Here is a 25,745-nt window from a genome sequence, read left to right on the forward strand (position 1 = left end):
CAAGAGAGAGGATAGTGATGGAGAAATAAATGGCTCACACAACATACCCTATAGTCTAAAAATAACTGGAAATGCACATCTGTATTCGTTGGATGTGTGTGTCTCTCTCTCTTTGTGTGTGGGTTGGTGTGTGTCAAGGTTCCAGTGCCATGGGAGCAGATGCATGCATATGAGTGGTAGCATCTGAAAACACACACCCATTGTTATTGCCAGCGCTAATGTAGTTTGATGCAACAATGTAGTTTGATGTATTCTAGTGTTTTTCATTTTTTGACATTGCATATATAACTAGGTTAGGAGGATAACACACAACAATTTAAATACCGCAATTATTTATCCTGAAAGGTGCTTAATGAGAGATTAAATGAAGCTAAGTGCTTAAGTCCCTAGACACAATTCTTGTGATCTTTAGTTATTTGGAGTTTCAGATGTGATCTCTACACAAACTGCTTGGGTTTGCCAAGATATTAAAGTCACTTGAAAGTCAATTTCAATATCAGTGCAAACATTTCTCAACACATTTTCCCAAGAAAAAATTATTGTATCTTCACATTAATTGTATAGCTCTTACTGAATATTGACAATGTTCTCATTCATTTCTGTTGAAGGATTAGTCCATTTTCTTTAAAAAAAAATCCAGATAATTTACTCACCACCATGTCATCCAAAATGTTGATGTCTTTCTTTGTTTAGTAGAGAAGAAATTATGTTTTTCGAGTGATTTTTCTAATTTTAATGGACTTTAATGGACCCCTACACTTAACAGTTTTAATGCAGTTTAAAATTGTAGTTTCAAAGGACTCTAAACAATCTCAAACGAGGCATAAGGGTCTTTGACAAGAAAAATAAAAAATATGCACTTTTAAATCACGACTTCTCGTCTATCTCCGGTCCTGTGTCCTGCCAGCGCGACCTCACATAATTGCGGAATGCCGTGGAAAGGTCACGTGTTACGTATAATGAAACGCACATTTGCGGACCATTTTAAACAATAAATTGACACAAAGACATTAATTAGTATCATTCGACATACCACAACTTTGGAACGGTCCTCTTTCTCCACACTTGTAAACCACTGGGGCGTAGTTTCGCATACATCATCCGTGACCCCTTGACGTGATGACGTATTACGTGAGGTCGCACCGGCGCATCACAGGACCGGAAGTTGTTAAAATATGTTTAAAAGTTCATATTTTTTATTTTTCTTGTCAAAAATGACAATCGTTTCGCTAGATAAGACCCTTATGCCTCGTTTGAGATCGTTTAGAGTCCTTTAGAAACTGCAATTTTAAACTGCATTAAAACTGTTACGTGTTGGGGTCCATTAAAGTCCCATTAAAATGAGAAAAATCTTGGAATGTTTTACTCAAAAACTCGACTGAACAAAGACAGACATCAACATTTTGGATGACATGGTGGTGAGTAAATTATCTGGATTTTTGAAAATGGACTAATCCTTTAAGGATTTGTAGTAGAAAGATCTAAGAACAAGACAATTAATGATACTATCACAAAACATCTCAGCCCTCCATTATGGCTCTGAAAGATCAACCTTTAACCAATACCATTTCCCACTTGGGAGGCTGGAAAACTGTACGTTTAAGAATGTATACCAAGACAGTGTTTACAAAAGCTTGGTAAAGATTTTCTGCCCTGCATCCTTCAGCGTTTCCCAATTCAATCAATGACCATGTCCATTAGTTTTTAACCTCTCCAAAATGTGAGTGTGTATTGAGTTTTTACCTTTCTTGTCTGTGTTGATCCCAGGACACAATTAGCTTCTCATTTCCGTGCTTTTATCTGCGCGTGTCTGCGATTTAGTGCTGTGCGTTAATCCAAACTCAGGTGCGTATGGCAGTGTGGAGAAGTGTCTGCTTGTCTATCTCGTTGCCACACGCATACTTCAAACACAAAGACTGTGTCAGACCTTCAATTCCACTTGTATTTCCTCTATATTTGCTTGTGGAAAATACCAGGATGTCGTCTTCCCTTTTTAAAATGTTCCTGCTGTTAAACATTTTGGCCTTGGGGCCTTGCAGCAGTTCCCCGATTCCACAGCGAACGTATTTAAGAATTCTCACACCATGTTCTTCCAGTCTGGCATCTATCCAGCTGTTTTCCAGGATCCTGCTGTTTTTGTTTTGTTCACACCTTTTTCCTTCTCCTTTTCACCCACCTGCCATACGTGTTCATGGGCTCATATTAAAACCTCCCCACTTCTCGTTCTAGCTCTGTGCTTCTGTTTGTTTATTCCAGATTTATGCCTTGTTGGTTGTCCTCCTAATGATGATTGTTGTTCTCAAGTATTCCTCGTTTCAGATGTTTGTTTTTCCATCTTTAAGTGTAGAATTCCAGTGAGCCGGAATGGCTGTATTGTCTCACAGCAAAGCAAGTACACGGAGAAAGAGAAGGGAGGGTGGCGCAACCTAGAGATGCTCCTGAATTATGAGAAATGAAGGAGAGGGAAGAAAACATTACGTTTATATCAAATTCATCGTGAACACACATTTGTAGAGATGCTAAAAAGGGAGAAATAACACAGAGACCTGTTTTTGTTGCTCAGAGGTTGCAATTTTAGAGCGTTTGAAATGGTGATTATGAACACGTATAGGTTTCAGTTGTTTCATTAAAGAGCATCTATTGTCCGATTCACGTTTTTACATTTCCTTTGGTGTGTAGGTGTGTATTAGTACATGTTAACGATATGCAAAAGGTACAAACCCAAAAGTAAACAATGATGCGAGTTATCGTCTCCAACGTAAATCTGTTTTATTGGACTACAAACACAGTAAACTTCCTGGGATTGGTGATGTAGACAAGACCGACATTATCATAATTCCTCCCACTTGGACTCACAGCCTGTAAGGTAACTCCTGTTAGCATTGCATCCGAATCTTTCAAACATGGTAAGGAGCGTCACATTTCCATCTGACTTCAGAGGTATTCAGGCAAATCACAAAGTACATATTAGCTGTCCAATCAGGGACACAGAGCTTTTCAAATCCATGCATTTAGGAAGAGAGTGAAATCTGGAGCTATAAAAATGTATGGTATATGGAAAATAATGTGTTATAATAATTATTTTTAACCATAAACCACGCAATCACATTGTATTATACCAAATACACAAAATAATGTTGTTTTTAGCAATGAAATAGGTGCTCTTTAAACTTTAGCTTCTTTTCTCTCCATTTAATGCCAAGGAAACCGTGGATAAATACAAAATATGAAAAGCATAGCATAATATCTCAGCTTCAGCTCATGTTTTTAAAGGGTTAATTCGCCCAAAAATTGAAGTTGTGTCATCATTTACTCACCCTCATGTTGTTCTAAACATCTATGACAGGGGTCACCAACGTGGTGCCCAGGTAGCCCGGACAGAGTCTGTGAGGTGCCCGCCAAAGCACATTCTATTAATAGTCTCAACTGTATTATTTATTCATTACATATTTTTTTTTATATTAGCTTGGCTTGGTTTACGTATGTTAAAATTTTAAACAATACTAAAACATATAAACAAGTCAAATAAAATAAAATAAACAAGCAAAACAAAAAAGTTTTAAGTAGACTATATCAAAAAGTAGCCCTCCAGATGGTTTTATCCATTGTGGTAGCCCTTGCTCATAAAAAGTTTGGAGACCCCTGATCTATGAGATATTTTGATAAATGATGGTAACCACACAGTTAACGGTACCCATTGACTTCCATTGTACGAAAAACATACAATGGAAGTCAATGGGTACTGTCAACTCTGTGCTTTCCATCATTTATCAAAATATCTTCTTTTGTCTCCAACAGAGAAAAGAAACTCCTGCAGGTTTAAAAAAAACATGGGGGGGAATTATGACAGAATTTTTGGGGAAACTATCCCTTTAATCTCAGTGCTATAGTAGAAACAGTTTAGAAATAAAAGAAATATAATGTGTGATTTTTATGTCCCTATAAGAAGGGAATAAATCATAAATAAGTCTGTCATTTACTGTTGAATTCACAGGGCCTACAACAAAATTTTAATGCTAGCCCCCCTTTTTCTAGCCCAATTATTAGGTTATACCCTAGATGACCCAAGCAGATCTCCTCATCACAGGACCCTGAAGAGCTTTCTCCAGTTGTTCCCACTCCCCACCCTACGTTGTCATTTCTCCATTTTACACTTCTCCCAAACATGCATATTTCTCTCCTTTAGTCATCTCTCTTCCTCTCTGTCACTCTCTATTTTCTGTTTTCACCTCCTTCAGTTTCCCAAAACACTGATGCTTCTTTAAAATGTCACAGAAGTGGTTTCTTGTCATTTTGTCTCTCACCTTCCGTCTCTCTCCTTCGCTCTATAACACACTTGCTCACACACGCACTCATCTCTAGTTATTTTTGTTTTCTCTTTAACCTGTCATTCATCTTGAGCGGGGCTAAGACAGCACAGAGACAGCATTCAAATTAAACACCTACACTCGGTGTGTGTTCGTGTGTGTGCGTGTTTGTGTGTGCGTGTGTGCATGTCGAGAGCATCACAGACCCAGACAGAGTGTTTTTTAATCTGTAGGTGTGGTGACAGTGTGTGCTGCTTTGTGTATGAGAAAGCTGTGACTACTAGTTAGTGTGTGTGCATGTGTGTGCGTGCGTGTGTGTGTGTGTGTGTGTACAGCTGTCTTATATGGTATCATGCATATCACCATGCAGACTGACAAGCATTCATCTATTGTAGGAATCATCCCTGTGTCACATCTTTTCATTCAATTGTAGAAAATACAATTGTATAAATCTGTATTTTTCTTTTTTCTTTATCCATTTTTGTCTGCAAATCAGAAATCTTCTGCTTTCTCAATAAATATTTTTTTTTATATCTATTTCAATTGATGTATAACACAAACCTGGTTTTTCGGCATTTCCCGTCGAGCAGTCCGGGAGAAAACGGCGATTCGACTCCTGGCTTCCTCGAAAAAGAAACAAGACCCTCTTTCTCTCTCTTCTTCGGACTCCGGCTCTCCTTCCCTCTCTGTATCTCTCTCTCTCTCTCTCAGTCTGTTTCTCTCTCTCGCTCTTACCAGCTGTGCACCGCTGAATCTCTTCAGAGGACAAACTCCTCCTTTTTCATCCCCGTTTCTTTCTCTCCTGCTGCTGCTGATTGAAATTTAAGTCATTGTTAATCCCTCCAGCCAGGTATCCAGAAACCGACAGAAGAGACATTAGAGTGAACGAGAGCAAATTGACATTTTCGTAGTGGTGGATATTTTTAGCAGTTCCCCTTCGTACTCTTCTCGTGCACTTCGCGTCGGATCGAATTTCTTTCTCTCACGCTTCCTGTCATTGTTTTTTCGTTTCACATCTCGGAAGCAGGTGAGATGTTTGCGAGAGCCAGCGAGCAACTGATGAACGAGTCTCGCTACATGCACTCATACAGAGCGAGCGAGAGGGAGGGAGGGGGCTGAGAGAGGCAGAGAGAGAGAGAGAAAAAGAGAGAAAGTGAGAGATGGACACCCTCCAGCAGTATTGGATGAGCGAGATGGTCAGGATAGCGAGGGAGAGTCAGAAGAAGAGATGATAGAGCTAAGTATGGAGAAATGGATGTGAGAGAGAGTGAGAATACATCAAACATATAGAGAATATTGATGCTGCCTGCTGTGAGCTGCCTATAGTTCCTCCTCCTGATGCTAATTTACACAGTCGTATACATGAAGTCTTACAGAGTTCTTCTCCATGACGTCAATTTGAGATTTACCCGAAAGGCTAATTCAATTTGGGTTCCCTCAGGAATTTCTAATGGCTTTTCAGAATCACTATTTGCACGTTCATGGGTAAAACAAGGTCTTACCTTATTTTACATTTTACTGGAAGAGACTTTTATGTTTTGTTTATACAGTCGCACAAACCATGAATTTTAAAACCGTTGCATGCTTTAAAATGCGATTTGCAAAAAGCTGGACATTCAGCTAACTGTAAGAATGTGAGATGCATGCATGATGAAATGGACAAATGCTGTTGTTCTCATGGGGTAACTTGTTAGCAGCGTGCATTTAAAAAAAAACACTGCGTTTAATTTATTTAGTCAACCTTATTTTTCTCATGAATTGAAAGCTGCTATTCTAAAAACGCATTATGAAAATCCAGAGGGGGACCTGGTTCGAAAATACATCATTTTCTGGTTTTAGCAATACAAATCGAGCAATTCTGTTTCGGCTCATTTTCTATTTGCATGACACAAATTACATGCACACATTGTTTCTGTACAAAAGAGAGAAAGAGTAATAGAAATTATATGTGTGGGAACAGGTATGTGTAATGTATCTAGCCGTTCCACTATTGGTTCCTTTCTCCATCTCTGCCTGCTATATTTGTCTTGTCTTATTAGTTATTATTGGAATAGATGAGTTATGAACAGCCTTCACATTTACCCAGTTAAAGGCAAACACAAAGAGTAATGAGCGAGAGAGAGAAACAGGGTGAAGAAATGTAATGGCATTGTCTTAAGAGAAAGTTGGAAATTTTTATTGGTGTCATTTTTCATTTTAAAGGCATTTCACAATATCTGTTGCCTGGTTTATTTCCATAATAACTCGTAGAACGGTGACCACATTCTAGCAACCACAAACCATCACACGCCAGCACTGATAAAAATTCCCATTTACACACAAACCCCGTCATCGACAAATAAATCCAGACTTCTATAAATTAGGACTATATAGTATAAAGTCCTGAAAATAATGTATTCATGCATTGCCTTGTATAGCTGTTAACCGCTTAGGTTTCAAGGGCGTGTGTGTGTGTGTTTCTGTGTGTGTATTTGTTTCTGCTGCATGATGTTCCCAGCATTGTTTATTAGAAATGAAGGCTATTTAGATGTGACAGACCTCATTTGTTCATCTGATTAGGGGCCGCAGTGGTGTGTACTGTAGCACCATTCATAACCAGCACAATTTCAAAGTTTATTCTTAGTGATAGACCAATATATGTGCTTGGCTGTATTGCTAAAAATGGCCTAGCTATAAAATAAATGTGCATGCATAGTGAAAGAAATCGGTGTGTAGATGTTCCAAACTGTGTTTGGATGTCAGGATTAAAGTAGAGTTAACGCTCACTTACTAAATTCCAACATTCACTAAGAGCCGTAATAATGGATAAATGGTAGGGCTGGGTCAAACGTATTGATTCTCTTCAATTTAGCAAAACAATTAAATCCCTGTATGGATTCTTTATGTGCTTGCTTTACTTCAGGGAGGGCTTGTAAGGAGTGCCCAATAATCCGGTGCAAGGGTGAACGATGTTCAGGCCAGTGCTAATGATGGTTAAGAAAGTTGATCATTTGCATGTGTTTTTAATCTTTAAAGAGTAACTTAACCCCTGGTCAGAGCCTGACTCCACCCACTGGCAATATTTGAAAAATGCAAGAAAAGTGGGCAGACCCCAAAGGAGATAGAGGAGACGAACTGAGCTCGTACCAAGGGTGTGGTGAGATCGTAACAAGGGCATGGTGAGCTTGAACCTGCTTACGTAGGGCTGTACCGCTTACGTCACGCAGTACCGCAACATCTAATAGGAAAATTCAACTGCAGTAGCCACCGTTCAACCTGAAGAGGGCAGCACTCAGATGTTTTTACTCCATATGTTGTAGCATTGAAACACTTCATACCCAAAGGTTAAAAAAGTGCAAAAAGCAAATGAACAGCACTAATAAAGCCCGATTCTTACAGATCATTAACTAAAAATAGTTGGTTTGGGTTTAGTTATTCTTTAAAGAAGATCTGAAACAGATCTTAAAGGAATAGTCTACTCATTTTCAATATTAAAATATGTTATTACCTTAACTAAGAATTGTTGATACATCCCAATATCATCTGTGTGCGTGCACGTAAGCGCTGGAGCGCGCTGCAACGCCTCGATAGTATTTAGCTTAGCCCCATTCATTCAATGGTACCATTTAGAGATAAAGTTAGAAGTGACCAAACACATCAACGTTTTTCCTATTTAAGACGAGTAGTTATACGAGCAAGTTTGGTGGTACAAAATAAAACGTAGCGCTTTTCTAAGCGGTTTTAAAAGAGGAACTATATTTTATGGCGTAATCTCACTTTTGGGAGTACTTCGACTCGGCGCAGTAACACCCTCCCTCTCCCATTATGAAAGTGAGAAGGGGAGCGGACTTTTCAGACGAGTCGAAGTACTCCCAAAAGTGCTATTACGCCATAAAATATAGTTCCTTTTTTAAATCCGCTTAGAAAAGCGCTACGTTTTATTTTGTACCACCAAACTTGCTCGTATAACTACTCGTCTTAAATAGGAAAAACGTTGATGTGTTTGGTCACTTATAACTTTATCTCTAAATGGTAGCATTGAATGAATGGGGCTAAGCTAAATGCTATCGAAGCGTCGCAGCGCGCTCCAGCGCTTACGTGCACGCACACAGATGATAGAGGGATGTATCAACAGTTCTTAGTTAAGGTAATAACATATTTTAATATTGAAAATGAGTAGATTATTCCTTTAATGCGCTATCCTGCAAGCCGCATCTTAAGGCTTCAGACTGCGTGCAAATACTGGTTTCACGTTTCCTTGCGCATAAACGGACATATTTACCCAAATTATTTCAAAATGTCGTGATTATACTCATAAACATAGTCTGTTGTGTAAATGTGAGCAATTCAGAAAGAAAATGCATGTATGTTACACTGTAAAACCTAACAAACCATTTAAGGAAACCGGATGCCTTAAACCATTTAAGTTTTAAAACAAATACATTTGAGTACTGTGAACTTAATTCATGTGCAATTATGCACTTATATTTAAGTAGTGTGAACTTAAATATAAGTGCATAACTGCATATGACTCAATTTGTTTAAGTTCACAGTACTCAAATGTATGCGTTTTAAAACTTAAATGGTTTAATGCATCAGGTTTCCTTAAATGGTTTGAGTTGAGTTAACTTTTAGGTTTTACAGTGTAGATCAGTCCATTACATGTAGGTCTTAAATGAATATTCCAATTTCATAAAACAAAAATTTCGATTATTAACTCACCCCCAAGTCATTCAATATGTTTATGTCTTTCTTTATTTAGACAAGAAGAAATACCATTTTTTGACGAAAACATTCCGGGATTTTTCTCAATTTAAAGATTTATATGATTTTGAATGTTTACAATTTTCATGCCCCTCCCACACTACCACCGGGCAACCTCCCATCCAGCTCATCCTCGTCAGTGTGTGTGCAAGCATTCTGAGATTACTTACATAACACTCAGAAATACAATCAATGGTCGAGAAGAATACAATTACCTGTCGAGAAGAAATGTGGCAAGCTCTGCATCCAGCTTGAACCCTTTAAAATCTCATAGATCTCTCCACCTTTCAAATTCCGGTTTGTTATTGATCCTAGTTTTATTACGGGCATGGTCGCTTTCTATCTTTGTTTCCTTGGTTGTTTTCTTTTCCTTGGTTGTTCTCCTAGCTGGTTGTTAACCGAGGAATCGGAAGTTGTTAGTAAATGTTTTCTTTGCTGTCACGCTGCGTACTGCGTTTAATCCAACACACCTGTGAATTTCAGGCGGATGCATGTGAAATTGTTATGCACACGACGGGGGATCTGTGGCGTGTGCAGGAACTGTGATTGACAGGCAGATTTTACACAGCCCTGCGCTGATTGGACCAGATGAACTGGCCTGCGCTGATTGGACCAGATGAACCGGGAGCGGTGGATTTTTGCCAAACAAATAACAGACTCTAAGTGTAGGTGTTTTCATAAACAGTCTAATTTATGTTGTTCTATCAGAGCATATTGTCGCTTTCAGTAAAAATGATCACAAAAATCTTGCCGACTGCAGCTTTAATAGACTTTATTGGACCTCAACAGTTTACCGTTTCAATGCACTTTAAAATTGTCGTTAAAACACCGCTTCAAAGGCCTCTAAAAAAATCCCAAACGAGGCAAAAGGGTCTTGTCTAGCGAATTGATAGTAATTTTCGTCCAGAAACCACAACTTTTTTGTCTTGCGAGCGTGACCTTAAGTATTACGTAATTATGACCGTTCCAAAGTTGTTGTATGTGGAACGATACTAAATAATGTCTTTGTGTCAGTTTAAAATGGTCCCAAGTGTGTGTTTCACATATGTAACGCGTGACGTTACATTACGTTACTTTCGACGTCATTACGCAATATGTAAGGTCGCACTGGCGCGTCACACCTGGTGCAAGACGAGAAGTTGTGGTTTAAAAGTGCATATTTTTTATTTTCCTTGCCGAAAATGACAATTGTTTCGCTAGATAAGACCCTTGTGCCTCGTTTGGGATCATTTAGAGCCCTTTGAAGCTGCATTAAAACTGCAATTTTAAACTGCACTAAAACTGTGAACTGTTGTGGTCCAATAAAGTCTATTAAATTTTGAAAAAACCTGGAATGTTTTCCTCAATAAACTTAATTTCTTTTCAACTGAACAAAGAAATCATAAACATCTTTGATGAGATGGGGTGAGTACATTATTGGGATTTTTGTTTTATGAAAGTGGAATATTCATTTAAAGTGACAGCACAACAAAAATCAATTTAAGAATAAATACAATTTGTAAAATACTGATTATTTATCAAGTTCGTCCAAATTGAAGCCATATACAGAAAAAAATAGCATCGCCATTGGTCGCAATACCCAGGCCTAATAAATGGCATAAAAGGTTTGGACATATTTATGTAATCTGTCAATCACAATAGTAAAGAAAATGAATGACCACTTAGCTCACCCTTGTGACCATTTTTTTCATTCCTCTAACACCATAAACTTTTCATGTGTTGAATATTATCAACTTCATTAATTGTTATTATGGATTTAAAGCTTGACTTAATCCCTGCATCACAGCCAAGTATGTTTATCTTACTCAAACATCATGTGAAAATCTTTTTTTTTTTAAATATAATAGGATATATTTTTGTAAGTAGCAGTTGTAATTAGTGTGTGCATTGGTGGCATTTAAATGTTGTGTTACCATTAAAGCCAGATTTATAGTCGTGCGAAAACTCTATGCCGTAGGTTATCCGTAGCCTGTGCGTAGCTCTGCGTAGCCTGACGTGCATTTCGCAAAATTTTTAACAGCGTGTCAGTTCTACGCGGACCGCAAACGCTGTGATCGGTCCACCAGAACCCCTTTCATCAGGTAAAAAAACTGCCTCATAGGTATTTCCGTTTCGGCGGTGAAAACAAAGATGAGCCAAGTTGAGGAGTGATTTAACTCAAACTGCAACAAAAGTCGCTGTTTATTTACTTCCATCATTGCTGGTCTTCTCAAATCATACAAAAAGTTGCTGTTTCTTCTTCGTTTGGGGGTTAACTTGCCAACCTTCTTCTTCTTTAACGGTCGCGCTGCTAATGTGGTTACACAGGTGGATACTGCATACCAGCGATCTGCGCGGACGACGACGCAAAAGTATAAATTAAAACCGACACGGAACCTATGCCGTCACAGTTACGCTGTAGGACCTACGAACAACTATAGCGAGCCCTTAATTTGTAGCATATATTGTCCAACATTTCTTCCAAAATGTTTCTCACATAGTGCTGTGATGCCACCCCACCCTCTTCCCCCAATACAAGCATGTGTGTTTGTCTGTGTGTGAAAGCAATGTGTGCTTGTTCCTCTATATTTAATCATGTTAACACACACTTAGTCATAAGGTATACTCACACCATTGTCACAACACACCAAAAAACCAAAGACAATTACTCACAGACACAGATGCATCACATTCACCGTCAGACACTACCCCCCCTCTCTCTCTCTTTCTCTCTCTCTCTCTCTCTCTCTCTCTGTTTGGAACCTTTTTTTAAGAAAGTACATTCAGCACCATGGACAGCGCATGAAGCCGGTATTAAAGCAGATCCCAGTATAAAACTTTTCTTCACAGTGAAATTTTGTGACGGACGCCTTGACAGAAATGCTGTTCTCTGTTTACTTTGTCTGCCAACACACTTTAGCGATTTAGTGGAAAGAGAGAGAAAGAGACAGATGGGTGGATGAAAAGACAGATTACTTGACAGGCCCTTATTTATGCACTAATGGCTTCACACATTTAAGAAGAATAAGGAAAGCTGTGTGTGCGTGCATGTGTGCGTGTGTGTGTGTGTGTGTGTGTGTGTGTGTGTGTGTGTGTGTGTGTGTGTGTGTGTGTGTGTGTGTGTGTCTTTGTGGTATCAACTTTATGCGTAAATATGTCAATTACACTGACAGGACCACACTTACATTGGTTTGCTAGACAGACACATAACAAGCCCTTAATTTAACTGTCTCAGTCCCTTATTTTGCATGGATTTCCATGCATTTGTGTAATTTGTTTGTTGTTTGTTTGTGCATTTTTTCTAAACGATTAAGCAAAGAGTCACTGGCCTCATACATAACATTTCGGTTATTTTTTCTCTTTGCCATCAATCGGGGTAAATTTGGCATTGGTTCCTGAATACAGGACTGTCAGGGTTCTCACGGGTCCTTGAAATCCTTGAAAGTTTTCTGAATCTGGGAGAAAAAATTCAAGGCCCTGGGAAGTTTTTGAAATATACATACAGTAGATACAGGTCATTGAAAGTGCTTGAATCTATTTTATGCAAGATGTTTTTTCTGGGAAAAAATCCATATTATTCACTTTGTAGTGTAGGATAATATCATGAAATTTCTAGCCTTTTAAGCACACATGCTAAACTGTTCGCTTTAAATGCTTATATTTTCTGTATGCGAATGTTGATTCACACCAAAATGCTTTTTTGCATATAGTTGTATTTGACACATGAAAACGTCTCGGGTTACGTATGTTACTGTTGTTTCCTGAGAAGGGAACGAGACGCTGTGTCTCCCTTGCCATACTTCCTGCGTCCCTGAAATGCCGTCTTTGGCAATATTTTAGATAGCGATTTACTTCCTGGCTTCCGTGTCACCCTGTCTTTGTCGTTAAGCCTCACCATTGGTCGAATTTTATATACACATTCAGACGCACTGGAGGCGTCCCCAAAGTGTCACCGCAGTGACACATCGTGAGATCCCTCGAACGGAATCTGTAACAATGTATCTTAAAAGGTGCCTGGATGTAACCTTGCTCTCCCTTGAATGTGTCCCCACATTTAGTCCTTGAATTTGAGGATATTGGACCTGGAAAGTCCTTGAAATGTCCCTGAATTTGAAGTTAACTAAGGTGTGTGAATCTTAGTTTTATATTCTTCTGTATTAGCCATACTGCAGTTAAATATGGATTTACAAATAATTATCCAAATTGATCTGAACTGAGTTGCGCTACAGTACAGTGAATATTGTCCAACTGATTTCACTTACAAATGGAATTAAATCAAATTCGATTTATTCTAAACAGAACGAATTGACTTGAATATAATGCAAGATGAATTAACACTAATTGAATTTAATCAAACAGAATTGATTTAAATTAAAAAAAGAACAATAACTGCAGAATGGAAGAGTGAGGATATTCTCTATTGAAAGACTGTGGCATGATTAAAGATAAAACGGTTTACGGCAAGAGCAACATAAGGTCAGATCTGTTAAGTGAAACCAGTGAAGCAAATGCAGAGACTGAATTTGACCCTGCAGGGCTTCAAAGGAGTGACAGTGAAACCAAATTAAGGTAACAACGATACAACAAAATACAGTATGTCTCTCTTTCATTGAGAACTGTTCACCCCTCCATCTTTCCCCATCCTCCTTATCTTTTCATAACGGTTCATACTTCATCATCTGATCCAAGCAGAAGAAGAAAAGGAGGGAAAACTGTATTAAATCCTCTAATAACTCCACTGGAGAAATCCCCTTATTTTCTCTCAAGTTTTTCTGGGTAATTGATTTTTGATCCCCTTCTAGACCGCACGGAGTGACGTAAGACTTAAGAACATCCTTGTGTGTGCCCGCTCATGGATGTTTGCAACCTTGAGATGTAGTGTCAGTTAGATGTCATATTAGATTCTGAAAGAGATTTAGTGAGATCTGACATTTTCGGTTCCACACAAGATGTTTTACGTCTCACTTTGACACACATGGGTTTCTTTCTCTCTCGTTTTGCCCTGCCTGTCTGTCTGTCATATAAAACACACAGATTCTGTCTGGATTTTCAGTTCTTCCCGTACACATTATTTCTCTTTGTCATATAGACGCACGCACACACCAGTGTTTATTGGTGCGGTGAGCTGTGTGTGCTGGTGTTTTGATTGCTGTAATCTGGGGCCTCATTTTTTGTGCTGTGTTCTGTTATGGTCTGAACTGCAGCTGTCTGCAATGCTAATGCATTTATAGTAGCCATCAAGAAATAAATGAGAGTGCTCAGAGAGCACATATTACAATTCAAAACTTCCCACTGAATACTGCACTGTCAATGAAATGGACCCCAGTCTAAATTAAGTTTAATGGGTTTTCCTTTTAAAGTCTATCAGTACTGTAATGCGCTGACGTTTTTTATTGTCTCTAGGTAGTCCACGAACATTTCATATATATATATATATATATATATATATATATATATATATATATATATATATATATATATATATATATATATATATATATATATATATATATATATATATATATATATATATATATCAGATGCAAAACACACTAAGTGCGGCGTCTAGCATGGTTTCTTGTAAATAAGTATACACTCACCTAAAGGATTATTAGGAACACCTGTTCAATTTCTCATTAATGCAATTATCTAATCAATCAATCACATGGCAGTTGCTTCAATGCATTTATGGGTGTGGTCCTGGTCAGGACAATCTCCTGAACTCCAAACTGAATGTCAGAATGGGAAAGAAAGGTGATTTAAGCAGTTTTGAGCGTGGCATTGTTGTTGGTGCCAGACAGGCCGGTCTGAGTATTTCAAAATCTGCTCAGTTACTGGGATCTTCATGCACAACCATTTCTAAGATTAACAAAGAATGTTGTGAAAAGGGAAAAACCAGTATGTGGCACTCCTGTGGGCCAAAGTGCTTTTTTTGATGCTAGAGGTCAGAGGAGAATGGTCAGACTGATTCAAGCTGATAGAAGAGCATCTTTGACTGAAATAACCACTTGTTACAACTGAGGTATGCAGCAAAGCATTTGTGAAGCCACAACACGCACAACCTTGAGGCGGATGGGCTACAACAGCAGAAGACCCCACCGGAGACCACTCATCTCCACTACAAATAGGAAAAAGAGGCTACACTTTGCACAAGCTCACCAAAATTGGACAGTTGAAGATGAGTCTCGAGTCTGATGAGTCTCGATTTCTGTTGAGACATTCAGATGGTAGAGTCAGAATTTGGCGTAAACAGAATGAGAACATGGATCCATCATGCCTTGTTACCACTGTGCAGGCTGCTGGTGTAATGGTGTGGGGGATGTTTTCTTGGCACACTTTAGGCCCCTTAGTGCCACTTGGGTATCGTTTAAATGCCACGGCCTACCTGAGCATTGTTTCTGACCATTTCCATCTCTTTATGACCACTATGTACACATCTTCTGATTGCTACTTCCAGCAGGATAATGCACCATGTCACAAAGCTTGAATCATTTCAAATTGTTTTTTTAAACATGAAAATGAGTTCACTGTATAAAATGGCCCCCACAGTCACCAGATCTCAACCCAATAGAGCATCTTTGGGATGTGGTGTAACGGGAGCTTCGTGCCCTGGAAGTGCATCCCACAAATCTTCATCAACTGCAAGATGCTATCCTATCAATATGGGCCAACATTTCTAAAGAATGCTTTCAGCAACTTATTGAATCAATGCCACGTAGAATTAAGGCAGTTCTGAAGGTGAAAGGGGGTCAAACACAGTATTAGTATGATGTTCCTAATAATCCTTTAGGTGAATGTATATCCACATCATGCATGCAAGAAGTTACTTAGATCACATTCAGTTAATGTCTTTAGTTTGTACTTTAAATGGCTTATCAGTTCAGCAAATACATTAACTGAATCAAAAATGAATTCAGTAAATACACTCGATGTTGGTTAGTTCATTCATATGGTCTATGGGTGAAGTGTATGATATGATGACCTTGCTCATGTGTTCAAAGCCCACATGTCAGTTATCCTTTGTCTGTATGATTTATCTAAAGCTTTCTTTCTTTTTCTGTTTCAGACGAATATTCCCTTTCTGCAGAATGTTTTGAGTAACAGCCAGTTTCTATATGGCACGGTGGACACACAGTTTATTGATGAGAATCAGAAACTATTCATACTGAAGCCTACACAGAACAGAGCTCAGAAACTTCTGCACTATCTGGGTCAGTGTATAAGCATTCATCACTGTTTGTGCACCTGTGATTGCCTAATGTGTATGTGCGTTCATTTGTGTTTAAACATCTGCTGGTTTCTCCACAGGTCACATCATGGTAAATGGACCCCTGACTCCAATTGCAGTGAAAGCCAAACCTTCATCTGTTGATCCAGTCGTTCCTCCCGTTCCTCTTGGTAAGACGGACAAACAAACACTCGTGTACAGTGAAAGCTGCTTTTAAATTGCAATTTATCAAGGCAACTCAGAATTAGTTAAACAAAAGTCAACCTGTGCATTTCTATCGAATGATGCATATTATTATAAGTATTTATTTTGCAAAAAGATTCACATCTCAATCATAAGGATCGTAATAAGAATAAGAGCATTTAACTGAACCAATATATTTGGACTGAATATAAACTAGAAAATACTCTCATTTCTCTAGACGGTTTCAGCAGCAACAACATAAACAAACTGCTTTTGTGGACTTAACGTAACTTCTGGTTGACTTCCACGTAGAATCTGTCTTTTTGGTTTGTCCCGCACTTACACTAAAAAAAATTATTCATTCAATTTACAAAATTTTTTTAAGGTAAGTGGTTGCAATCAATTTATTTAAGCTATATTTAAACAAAAGTTTTTTGTTTAAATGTAGCTTAAAGGAATAGTCAATTTTCCAATCCAGATAATCTACTCACCACCATGTCATCCAAAATGTTGATGTCTTTCTTTGTTCAGTCGAGAAGAAATTATGTTTTTTGAGGAAAATATTGCAAGATTTTTTCATTTTAATGGACTTTAATGGACACCAACACTTAACACTTAACTCAACATGTAACAGTTTTTTTCAACACAGTTTCAAAGGACTATAAACAATCCCAAACAAGGCATAAGGGTCTTATCTAGCGAAACGATTGTCATTTTTGACAAGAAAAATAAAAAATATGCACTTTTTTAAGTTATGTTTTTGGGTCATTTTGATAGATAGTATGGTAGGAGAGGACAGGAAAGTAGAGGGTGGAGAGAGGGGTACGGGATCGGCAAAGGATCTCGAGCCGGGATTCGAAAGTGCGTGTGCACCATATGTCGGAGCACTTGCCCAACACACCATCGGGTCCGACAAAAATATGCACTTTTAAAATATAACTTTTTATCTAGGTCCAGTCCAGCGCAACCTAACGTAAATGCGTAGTGACATAGGGAGGTCACGTGTTACATACATAAAACGCACATTTGCGGACCATTGTAAACAATAAACTGACACAAAGACATCAAAGGCGGAGTCCATGATGTTTGAAAGCCAATGTTTATATTTGAAATCACCTAAACAAACACGCCCCTACCCCAATAGAATCTGGACCTTCTGTTGATAGACCCGCCCCACACATACGCAACTTGGCATTTGATTTGATTTGATTGGCTATAAGTGTGTTTTGGTAGTCGGCCCGTCTCCTTTTCCAATGCGTTTTTCAAACATCGTGGACTCAGCCTTTAATTAGTATCATTCCACATACAACAACGTCGGAACGGTCCCTTTTTCAACACACTTGTAAACACTGGGGCGGAGTTTCGCGTTTGTCCTCTGTGACCTCTTGACGTCATGACGTATTGCGTGAGGTCACGCTGATGCTTTCAGGACCGGAGGAATATGAGAAGTTGTGGTTTAAAAGTGCATATTTTTTGTTTTTCTTGTCAAAAGTGACAATCGTTTCGCTGGATCCTTGTGCCTTGTTTGGGAGCGTTTGTGGTCCTTTGATACTCCGTTGAAAAAAAACTGTTACGTGTTGAGTTGGGTGTTGAGTGTTGGTGTCCATTAAAGTCCATTAAAATTAGAAAAAGTCTGCATGTTTTCCTCAAAAAACATAATTTCTTCTTGACTGAACAAAGAAAGACATCAACATTTTGGATGACATGGTGGTGAGTAAATTATCTGGATTTTTCTTTTAAGAAAATTGACTATTCCTTATATAAATTGATTGCAACCACTTACCTTTAAAAATTTAGTAAATTGAATGAATATTTTTTTTTAGTGTAGGGTTTTGTCTTCCATCAGCTCGCTTTCTGATTGGATATTGTTTCGTTTTACGTGATAATCTCAAGAGCGTGCACGCGTTTGTCCTCAGGGTTCTACCCACACATCAGGATTTCTGATCGAAAATATTAAACATGTTTAATAATTACGATTTGCGATCGGGATGGCTTCGACGTTCTTCCAATCAGGTTCAGACACTCTTAACACACCTTACATCAATGGAAAGTCAGATAAAATAATCTGTAGAACCATCACGATAATCGGGACATAGCTAGGATTGTCGGCCCAAAATTAGCCCTATTATCTTTTGGTGTGTACCTAGCATAAGTTGAATACTTGGTAAGCAGATTCATATGAGTGATTATATAATTGCAGGTACATTTGATGTTCAAATTTTTTATTTTTATGATTTTTTAAATTAATTTTTATTCATTTAATAAATTTGTACTCATTGTCATGGAGCACAAGTTGATAAAAGCCATAACATTTAATTTATTATATAAAAAGTGTCTTAAATAGCATAAACATTTTCTATTTTCTGAATTAGTCTGTGTCAATTTTGTTTTGGTCAAACTCTGGTTACCAAGGTAGAGTAACAGTGTTGACAGTCATGTGTGTGTAAGAGAGAGAGTGTGTATTTCTCGGTACTACATCCTGTCAACACTGTTACTCTACCTTGGTAACAGTGTTTGACAGTAACAGAATGTTCTTGCAATTATAAAATCACTTATAACCCACAAAAGCATTCTGCCCAGGGACACAAATGAAACAATTTTCATGAACTCTCCAAAAGAAAAGATTTACTTAAATAAATTGGACTACCTGGTGCTACACATACAGTAAGAGTAAACAGCTTTAGAAAGCGCATTATGATTGCCCCAGTTTCCATGCATGCCCAATATCTCATAAAAACAGCAATAAAGCATTTCGTCGCGCTACTTGTTGGCAAAGTAACTTGTTACTGTACAGCCTATACTAAATGTAAGACGGCTGAACTACCATCATGCCACACATTGCATATTGCTTACATTGTTAATGAACACACTAGCCCTATTTAGGGTCCATCGCAACAGACGCTTAAGCGCTAACACAAAATTCATTCTCCCGTGTACAGCTGGCCAAAAACACTGGCAGCGCTCCTCCACAGTCCTCATTCTCTCTCTCTCCCTCTCGATCTCTGTGGACGTACGAGAGTGTGATAATGCAGCTTTAATCCTTCCCTTCTCTCCTTCTCTGCCAAATGAAAGAGGGATCCGGCCACATTAGAAATCTCATTAAAGGGGTTTAGGTGTGTGTGAGCTGCGTATTGCAATCCTTCTGTGAATGTGTGTGTGATTCCTGTGGGATAGGGAGCGTGCATGCATATGTGTGGACAATTAATTAAGCCAATTTTCTCTTATTCCCGTTGGTTTACCTTTTCTCTGCTTGCTCAACATGACGTTTATAAAATCTTGAGTGTGTGATTCACTTTTAAAGGAGCCCTGATGGACGCATGCATGGAAAATGTTCACAATTTTTTTCTATGCATTGATGGTTCTCAGTGGTATAGGTTGTAATTCGCGAAACATGAAGTATGCAAAACACCCCATACAAATGGACTAAATGTGTGTTGCGCGTGTGTGCAGAGCAGGTCTTTCATGGAATAAACGATGCATGTGTCAGTGTAAGTAGGTCACATCTGTGGTAGGTGTAACCGAGCCTCATGAGATGGGCATTGTGTGCGTTGCATGTGCAAATCCGACACACAATACGCGATAAATTGGCTTTGGCCTCCTTCATCCCTTTTATATGGCTGCCAGGGTTTCGTATTGAGAAATTCCCTTAGCGGCAAACCCCCGGCATATACATTTAAACTTATGTGTGGGTGTATTGGTATGTTTTGAAATATGCAAATCTATGCATCAATGTCTTATTTACAGTGTTTCCATCATCAGTCATCCCAGTCCTATTCTTTCTTACACCCTCGTCTCATTTGGAAGTGTGATTTTGGCTGTGCTTGTGTTTTTATTTTATTTGTTTGATTAATCTAGCAGCCCACTAACTGTTATTTTTCCTCCAATTTTAGATGTTTGCCTTATTTACATAAACATTCAGCACATGTGAAGGGAGCCACTGCGTGCAGCTTTGCCTGTCAGCTAGTGAACTTTAATAGCACCACCAACCAAATTTCCAGCTGAGCTAATAGCCCTTCCAACTCTCTTTATGGCGTGTCAGAACAACAAATAGTTTGGGGTTACTTGGTGGTTCTTGTTTTCAAGGTTATTATTGTTAACTAAAATTAAACAAAGATCAAATCTACAGCAGCTGTGAAAGAATTTTCTTGGGAAAATGTGAATTTGCTAAATCGATAAAACTGTAAACAAACCATACTTTGCAAACATTGCATTATGCGTGGTCTCCGAAACCTGACTGCTCCCTGACCAGTTTGTAAAATTGTGACCTTGTCGGTAAAATCTGTTCTTATAATCAAATTTTGAGATTAGGACCGTCAAAGTTTGATTTCACTTATTAATTTTCATTTTATTTTTGTTTTTAACCTTACTCAGTCAATATTAAAGATATTTCTTTGAAAACAAAACCAAAGGTTTAAAAAATAAGAACAAAAGTCAAGCAAGCATTCTATGCATTTTGTTGTCAAGGTAAGTGCACACACACACACACACACACACACACACACACACACACGTCTGTTATCTTAGTGGGGACATTCCACATAATACGTTATTAACAGCGGTTCACTTCCGTGATTTGGTACGATTGCGCTCACATTAGCAGCGAACCGTTCTGTTGTTCACATGAACCGGACCCCAGACCACCCTTTTTAAGCAGACTCGAGTACGTTTCGCTTGTGCGCACCTGAGTTCAGAAGACAGCGTTCACATCATCCAAAGGTACCGAACTCTGATGTCAATCAAACCCGGGTGCGCACCAAAAGTGCTAATGTGAAAACGCCCTTAATTTGCCCACAACTTTCTCTGTGTTTAAGCAAATGGAATGTTTTTTGGTGACCAATCCTATTTTGACACATATTTTGGGAAAATGCTTTGAACATTTTTCAAAAACTCAACAATACACTGTGGGCAAATTCACAACCCTTTCGTTATGTTCGTAAAAAAACATCCACTAAATTAAACTGCTGTAAAAACCAGATAAATAATTGGTTTTAAATGCAAAATGTTCAATAAAAAATACAGGATTTTTACTCTTTAATTGCCAATGATTTTTTTCAAAAACTCAAAACTGATTTGGGGAAACACACTAACAATTACTTATTTGTAATATAAGAAGTTATTGTGGACTGGATTTTTTTCACCTTTTATCACAGTCTTGGGCATGTGAAAGATAAGTAACAACATTGGCTTTGATGCATTGCTAGTTTTTGTGAATTTGTTTCTCCCTCATTTTCTGTTCAAGGCTGTTTTTGCCCCATTGACTTATTCTCTATTGGTTTGTGTAGTGCTACACTTTGTGTGTTCTCTGCTTTCCATCTTCATTTTGGAGTAAAACAAAAATGTTCGAACTCTTTTATAGATCGGATAGGGGGGCCCCATACATTCCTTTGCCTTGGGCCCCCAATTTGCTAAATACGCCACTGCTTGTTGATATATGGTTAATAAGTTGTACTTACAGACAAATGTGTGGTACTTACTTTCAGTATATACACAGTAAATGGTATCATTATTGCCTTTTTACACAGTTATAACACAGTACCTACCTACCACCTAAGTTATAGTATCATATGTAAAATATGCTATAACTTTAGTGGTAAGTACTGTGTAATAACTGTGTAAAATGCAACACTTTATTTTACAGTTCTGTTTCCATGCAGTTACTATAGACGTACTAGTGAATGTACCCAGTAATTAATGCGTTCGATATTCAATGCTTGAGTTTAAAGGTTACAATAAAAGACAAAGATCCTGAGTACAAAAATGGCACAGCAGTAATGTTTGTTATTAGTTATCATATACGTACAATATAAGTGCCTTCCATTAACTTAAACTGGCATGTAAGTACTGCACATTTACAATGTATATACAATTTGTAAGTACAGTAGTGTTGCTTGTTAGTTACAGTATGTACATAAACTATGAGTACCTGTCTTAACCCACACTTGCCTGTAAGTAGTAAATACTTATAATGTACATTCATGTGTAAGTACAGTAGTGTTTATTGTTTTTACAGTATACATACACTATACGTATGTATCTGGTATTACACAGTACTTATCTAGAGTTACATAATAACCCAAGTATGTACCACTGGTAAGTACAGTAATGATACCATTTAATTACCAAATAGATACTCAAAAGTAAGTACCACACATTTTTTGTAAGTACAACATATTTACCATACTGTATATATGTACAAGATAAGTACACGTACTATAAAATAAAGTGCTACCCAAGTAGCAGCAAAGCTGTCTTATTCCTCTTGTTGTCCATTGTGATGCATGTGACGCGCTTGTTCTTGTTTCTAATGAGCTGCATGTTGATTGGCTGCCAAAATCGATGAGGAACGTCAGAGGCTTTCGTTTAATACATCAACCCTTTTCAATTTCAAAGCAGTGTGCGTGACAGAGCCAAAATGAGAAGTGGTCAGAGAGTTCAGCAACATCAGTCAGTCGATTGTTGATAATGAAATCACCTAGTTTTCATTAAAGTGTTTCAAGTTTGATTCATGTGTATGTTGTACACTAACTTATGTTTCTTCCCTAAAGGTGGGCCACCCATGGGCTTTCGTGAGGTTCTGTTGAAGGAGGGTCCCGAGGGTTTTGCCAAGGCAGTTCGACAGCACCAGGGTCTGCTACTTATGGACACCACCTTCAGAGATGCCCACCAATCTCTTCTGGCAACTCGTGTCAGGACACACGACCTTAAAAAGATCGCTCCCTTTGTGTCTCACAACTTCAATAATCTCTTCAGTCTGGAGAACTGGGGAGGCGAGTAACCGATTCTGTTTCATGAAGACTTTATACAGTACAGTTCATGCACATTCAGTTGGTTTATCTATCTGTTGTGCCGTCATAGTGTCCCTGACATTTCAGTTTTCCTGTTTTGTGTCACTGAGGATAAACAGAAACAGTCTTTAGTTGACCATTGACCCTGTGAATTCATCTACAAAAGATTACATTTACAGTAATTGACCGCTGTAGTATCTGTTCAGGGACACTATGGGTTGTTTGTGTATTGATAGACTTTTAAGTGCGTTTGTTAGGCTTAGTAAAGATCAATTCATTTGATGAAATCACTGTTTTTGGAGAACATGACCTTTAATATTTCACTTCCTCTTTTAAGGAGCTACATTTGATGTAGCCATGCGTTTTCTCTCCGAGTGTCCATGGAAGAGACTCCAGGAACTCAGAGCTTTGATACCCAACGTCCCATTTCAGATGCTTCTACGTGGTGCTAATGCTGTGGGATACACCAACTACCCCGATAATGCTGTGTTCAAGTAAGATCACACTACACGCACGCTTTTCTATCAGGTTTCTGATTTTACATTGACTTCTGTTGAAGTTTATGGGCTTTAACATATTTATTTTTTACACACAGACCTCTTTGCATTTTTAGAATTTCGTCCAGACTTAAATAGTTTGTTAATCCCAGAATTCCTGACCCTCTTCAATAATTACTTACCCTCATGTACGGTGTACATTTTAGCAGTGTTGTATAAAGTACTAGAAAGCAGTACTTGAGTAAAAGTACAAGTATTGTACTAGAAAAAGACTTTGGTAGAAGTTAAATTTGTCTTTTAAAATATTACTCAAGTAAAAGTCTTAAAGTATCTGATATATACTGTACTTAAGTATCAAAAGTAATTTTCTGATATTTAATGTACTTTAGTATTTGAAGTAAAAGTAAAAAGTTTTTTTTTAAAGCAAGCGGTTAGAACTTTGATTGTGAACTTTATTGTGGCTTTCTTATAGTAAAGCATATTCAGGGTTCCCATTATCTTCTTAATCTCAATCATCAAATAAAAATCTGTTTTTTCCAGGACTTTTCAGGCACAATTCTCTTAAGTTCAAAGAATAAACAGCATATTTTTAGAGCTGACATCAAATAAAAAAGCAGAAATTTCACTTTTGTATAAACTTCAGGTAAAAATGAAAAATAATAATAACTTATTTCTATCAAAACATGAGCATATTTTTGAAAAAAGTGGAGTATCCCTTTAAGTTAGCTGCTTTACTAAGAAAAAAACGCCAGCTCGTTGTGTGAGAATGAAAGCACTGTGACTTTGATCAACAATGCAAGTGTACATTCACAATGTATAACATTAGCACAACATTATCCTATAACCACTTAGTTTTGAGTTAATTAACATAAAAGGAAATCTCAAGTTTGACAAAACGTATGATGCTTTTGAAGACGTGAATACAGTCCTTAACACTTTCTTTCTAACCTGCCACTGATTAACTAGCAGTTTTTTTTTTTTTATTCTCAATCTAACATTAGCCTACTGGAGGGAATATTCGGCCGGCAGTTATGCTATAATGTTACCATAAACAGTTAAGAGTGTTTAAGTTGAGAGTTCTCTGTGAATTAAATAAATTCATGGGAAAATCAGCGGTGTAACGTTGACGTTTATTAAACATGTGCGCCTGGCCATCACATTAGACAGATAATTATCCAATACGGCTTATGATAACTAATGTTTAATCACATTGACATTGTGGCTTTACTTAATAACTATTATTTTAACGTACCTTGATGTGATTCTTCAGGTTGGACGGGGAGTTTTTAAATGACAGAATGTAAGTGATTTTCGGTAGCATAAGAGGCACTTTATTCGGTAATCGGGAATCTTTAATTCCAATGTACAAAAACATTTCTTACAAATACGGCAACGGGTGTATAACGTTAGCTTTCTCACCCTGTTTACCGTCGGGGTGGTCGATTACGATAACGGGAGGTCCTCCAGTAGGTACTTTCATTGCAGTTACAGTTGTGCTTCCTCATCCTTTGGCAACACTACGCTAAAATAGAGTGTGTGTGAAATAGAGTGTGCGGAGCGTGCCTAATGCAATCTAGAAGCACTGATTCGCCAAAACCTCCCTTATTGAGGTCGCACACATTTCTTCTGATTTTATAGTAACGAGTAACGAATATGCTTAGTGGAAATATATCGGAGTAAAAGTATACATTTTATCTAGAAAATGTAGTGGCGTAAAAGTGAAAGTTGACATAAATTTAAATAGCGAAGTAAAGTACAGATACGTGAAATTTCTACTTAAGTACAGTAACGAAGTATTTTTACTTCGTAACATTACAACACTGCATTTTAGGACATCCTCAGACCTCAGTGTCAGTACTCAGGTATCAGATAAAATGGCATTGCGCCTCATACTGAAAAGCATCAGTTCTCAGAAAAACATGGTCAGGTCTAAAGTCTCACACATCAGACATCAGGCAAAATTGCCTCGGACTAAAAGGCATCAGGTGAAACAGCCTCAGACAAAAAGGCATCAGGTCTCATT

The 25,745-nt window shown here is 38.0% G+C and overlaps 2 protein-coding genes across 3 annotated transcripts in view; one reads left to right on the forward strand and one right to left on the reverse strand.

The window, feature by feature from the left end:
* LOC129448877 (leucine-rich repeat and fibronectin type-III domain-containing protein 4) overlaps positions 1-5,874 on the reverse strand; it is a 41,582-nt gene extending 35,708 nt beyond the window's left edge. Inside the window, exons 1-2 of the mRNA XM_055211568.2 lie at positions 4,869-5,874; positions 1,744-2,438 (exon numbers count right to left, since the gene is read on the reverse strand). The gene's annotated coding sequence lies outside the window, so the exon portion shown is untranslated. The remainder of the gene's footprint in view (positions 1-1,743; positions 2,439-4,868) is intronic.
* The window catches only part of pcxb (pyruvate carboxylase b), a 292,116-nt gene that overhangs the window by 202,468 nt on the left and 63,903 nt on the right, over positions 1-25,745 (forward strand). For both annotated transcript variants that reach the window (XM_055211545.2, XM_073859309.1), the window contains exons 11-14: positions 16,096-16,240; positions 16,338-16,427; positions 22,986-23,207; positions 23,563-23,719. In XM_055211545.2, coding sequence (XP_055067520.2) covers positions 16,096-16,240; positions 16,338-16,427; positions 22,986-23,207; positions 23,563-23,719 — 614 coding nt within the window. The remainder of the gene's footprint in view (positions 1-16,095; positions 16,241-16,337; positions 16,428-22,985; positions 23,208-23,562; positions 23,720-25,745) is intronic.

Source organism: Misgurnus anguillicaudatus, chromosome 21 (genome assembly GCF_027580225.2).
Source record: "Misgurnus anguillicaudatus chromosome 21, ASM2758022v2, whole genome shotgun sequence".
NCBI lineage: Eukaryota > Metazoa > Chordata > Actinopteri > Cypriniformes > Cobitidae > Misgurnus > Misgurnus anguillicaudatus.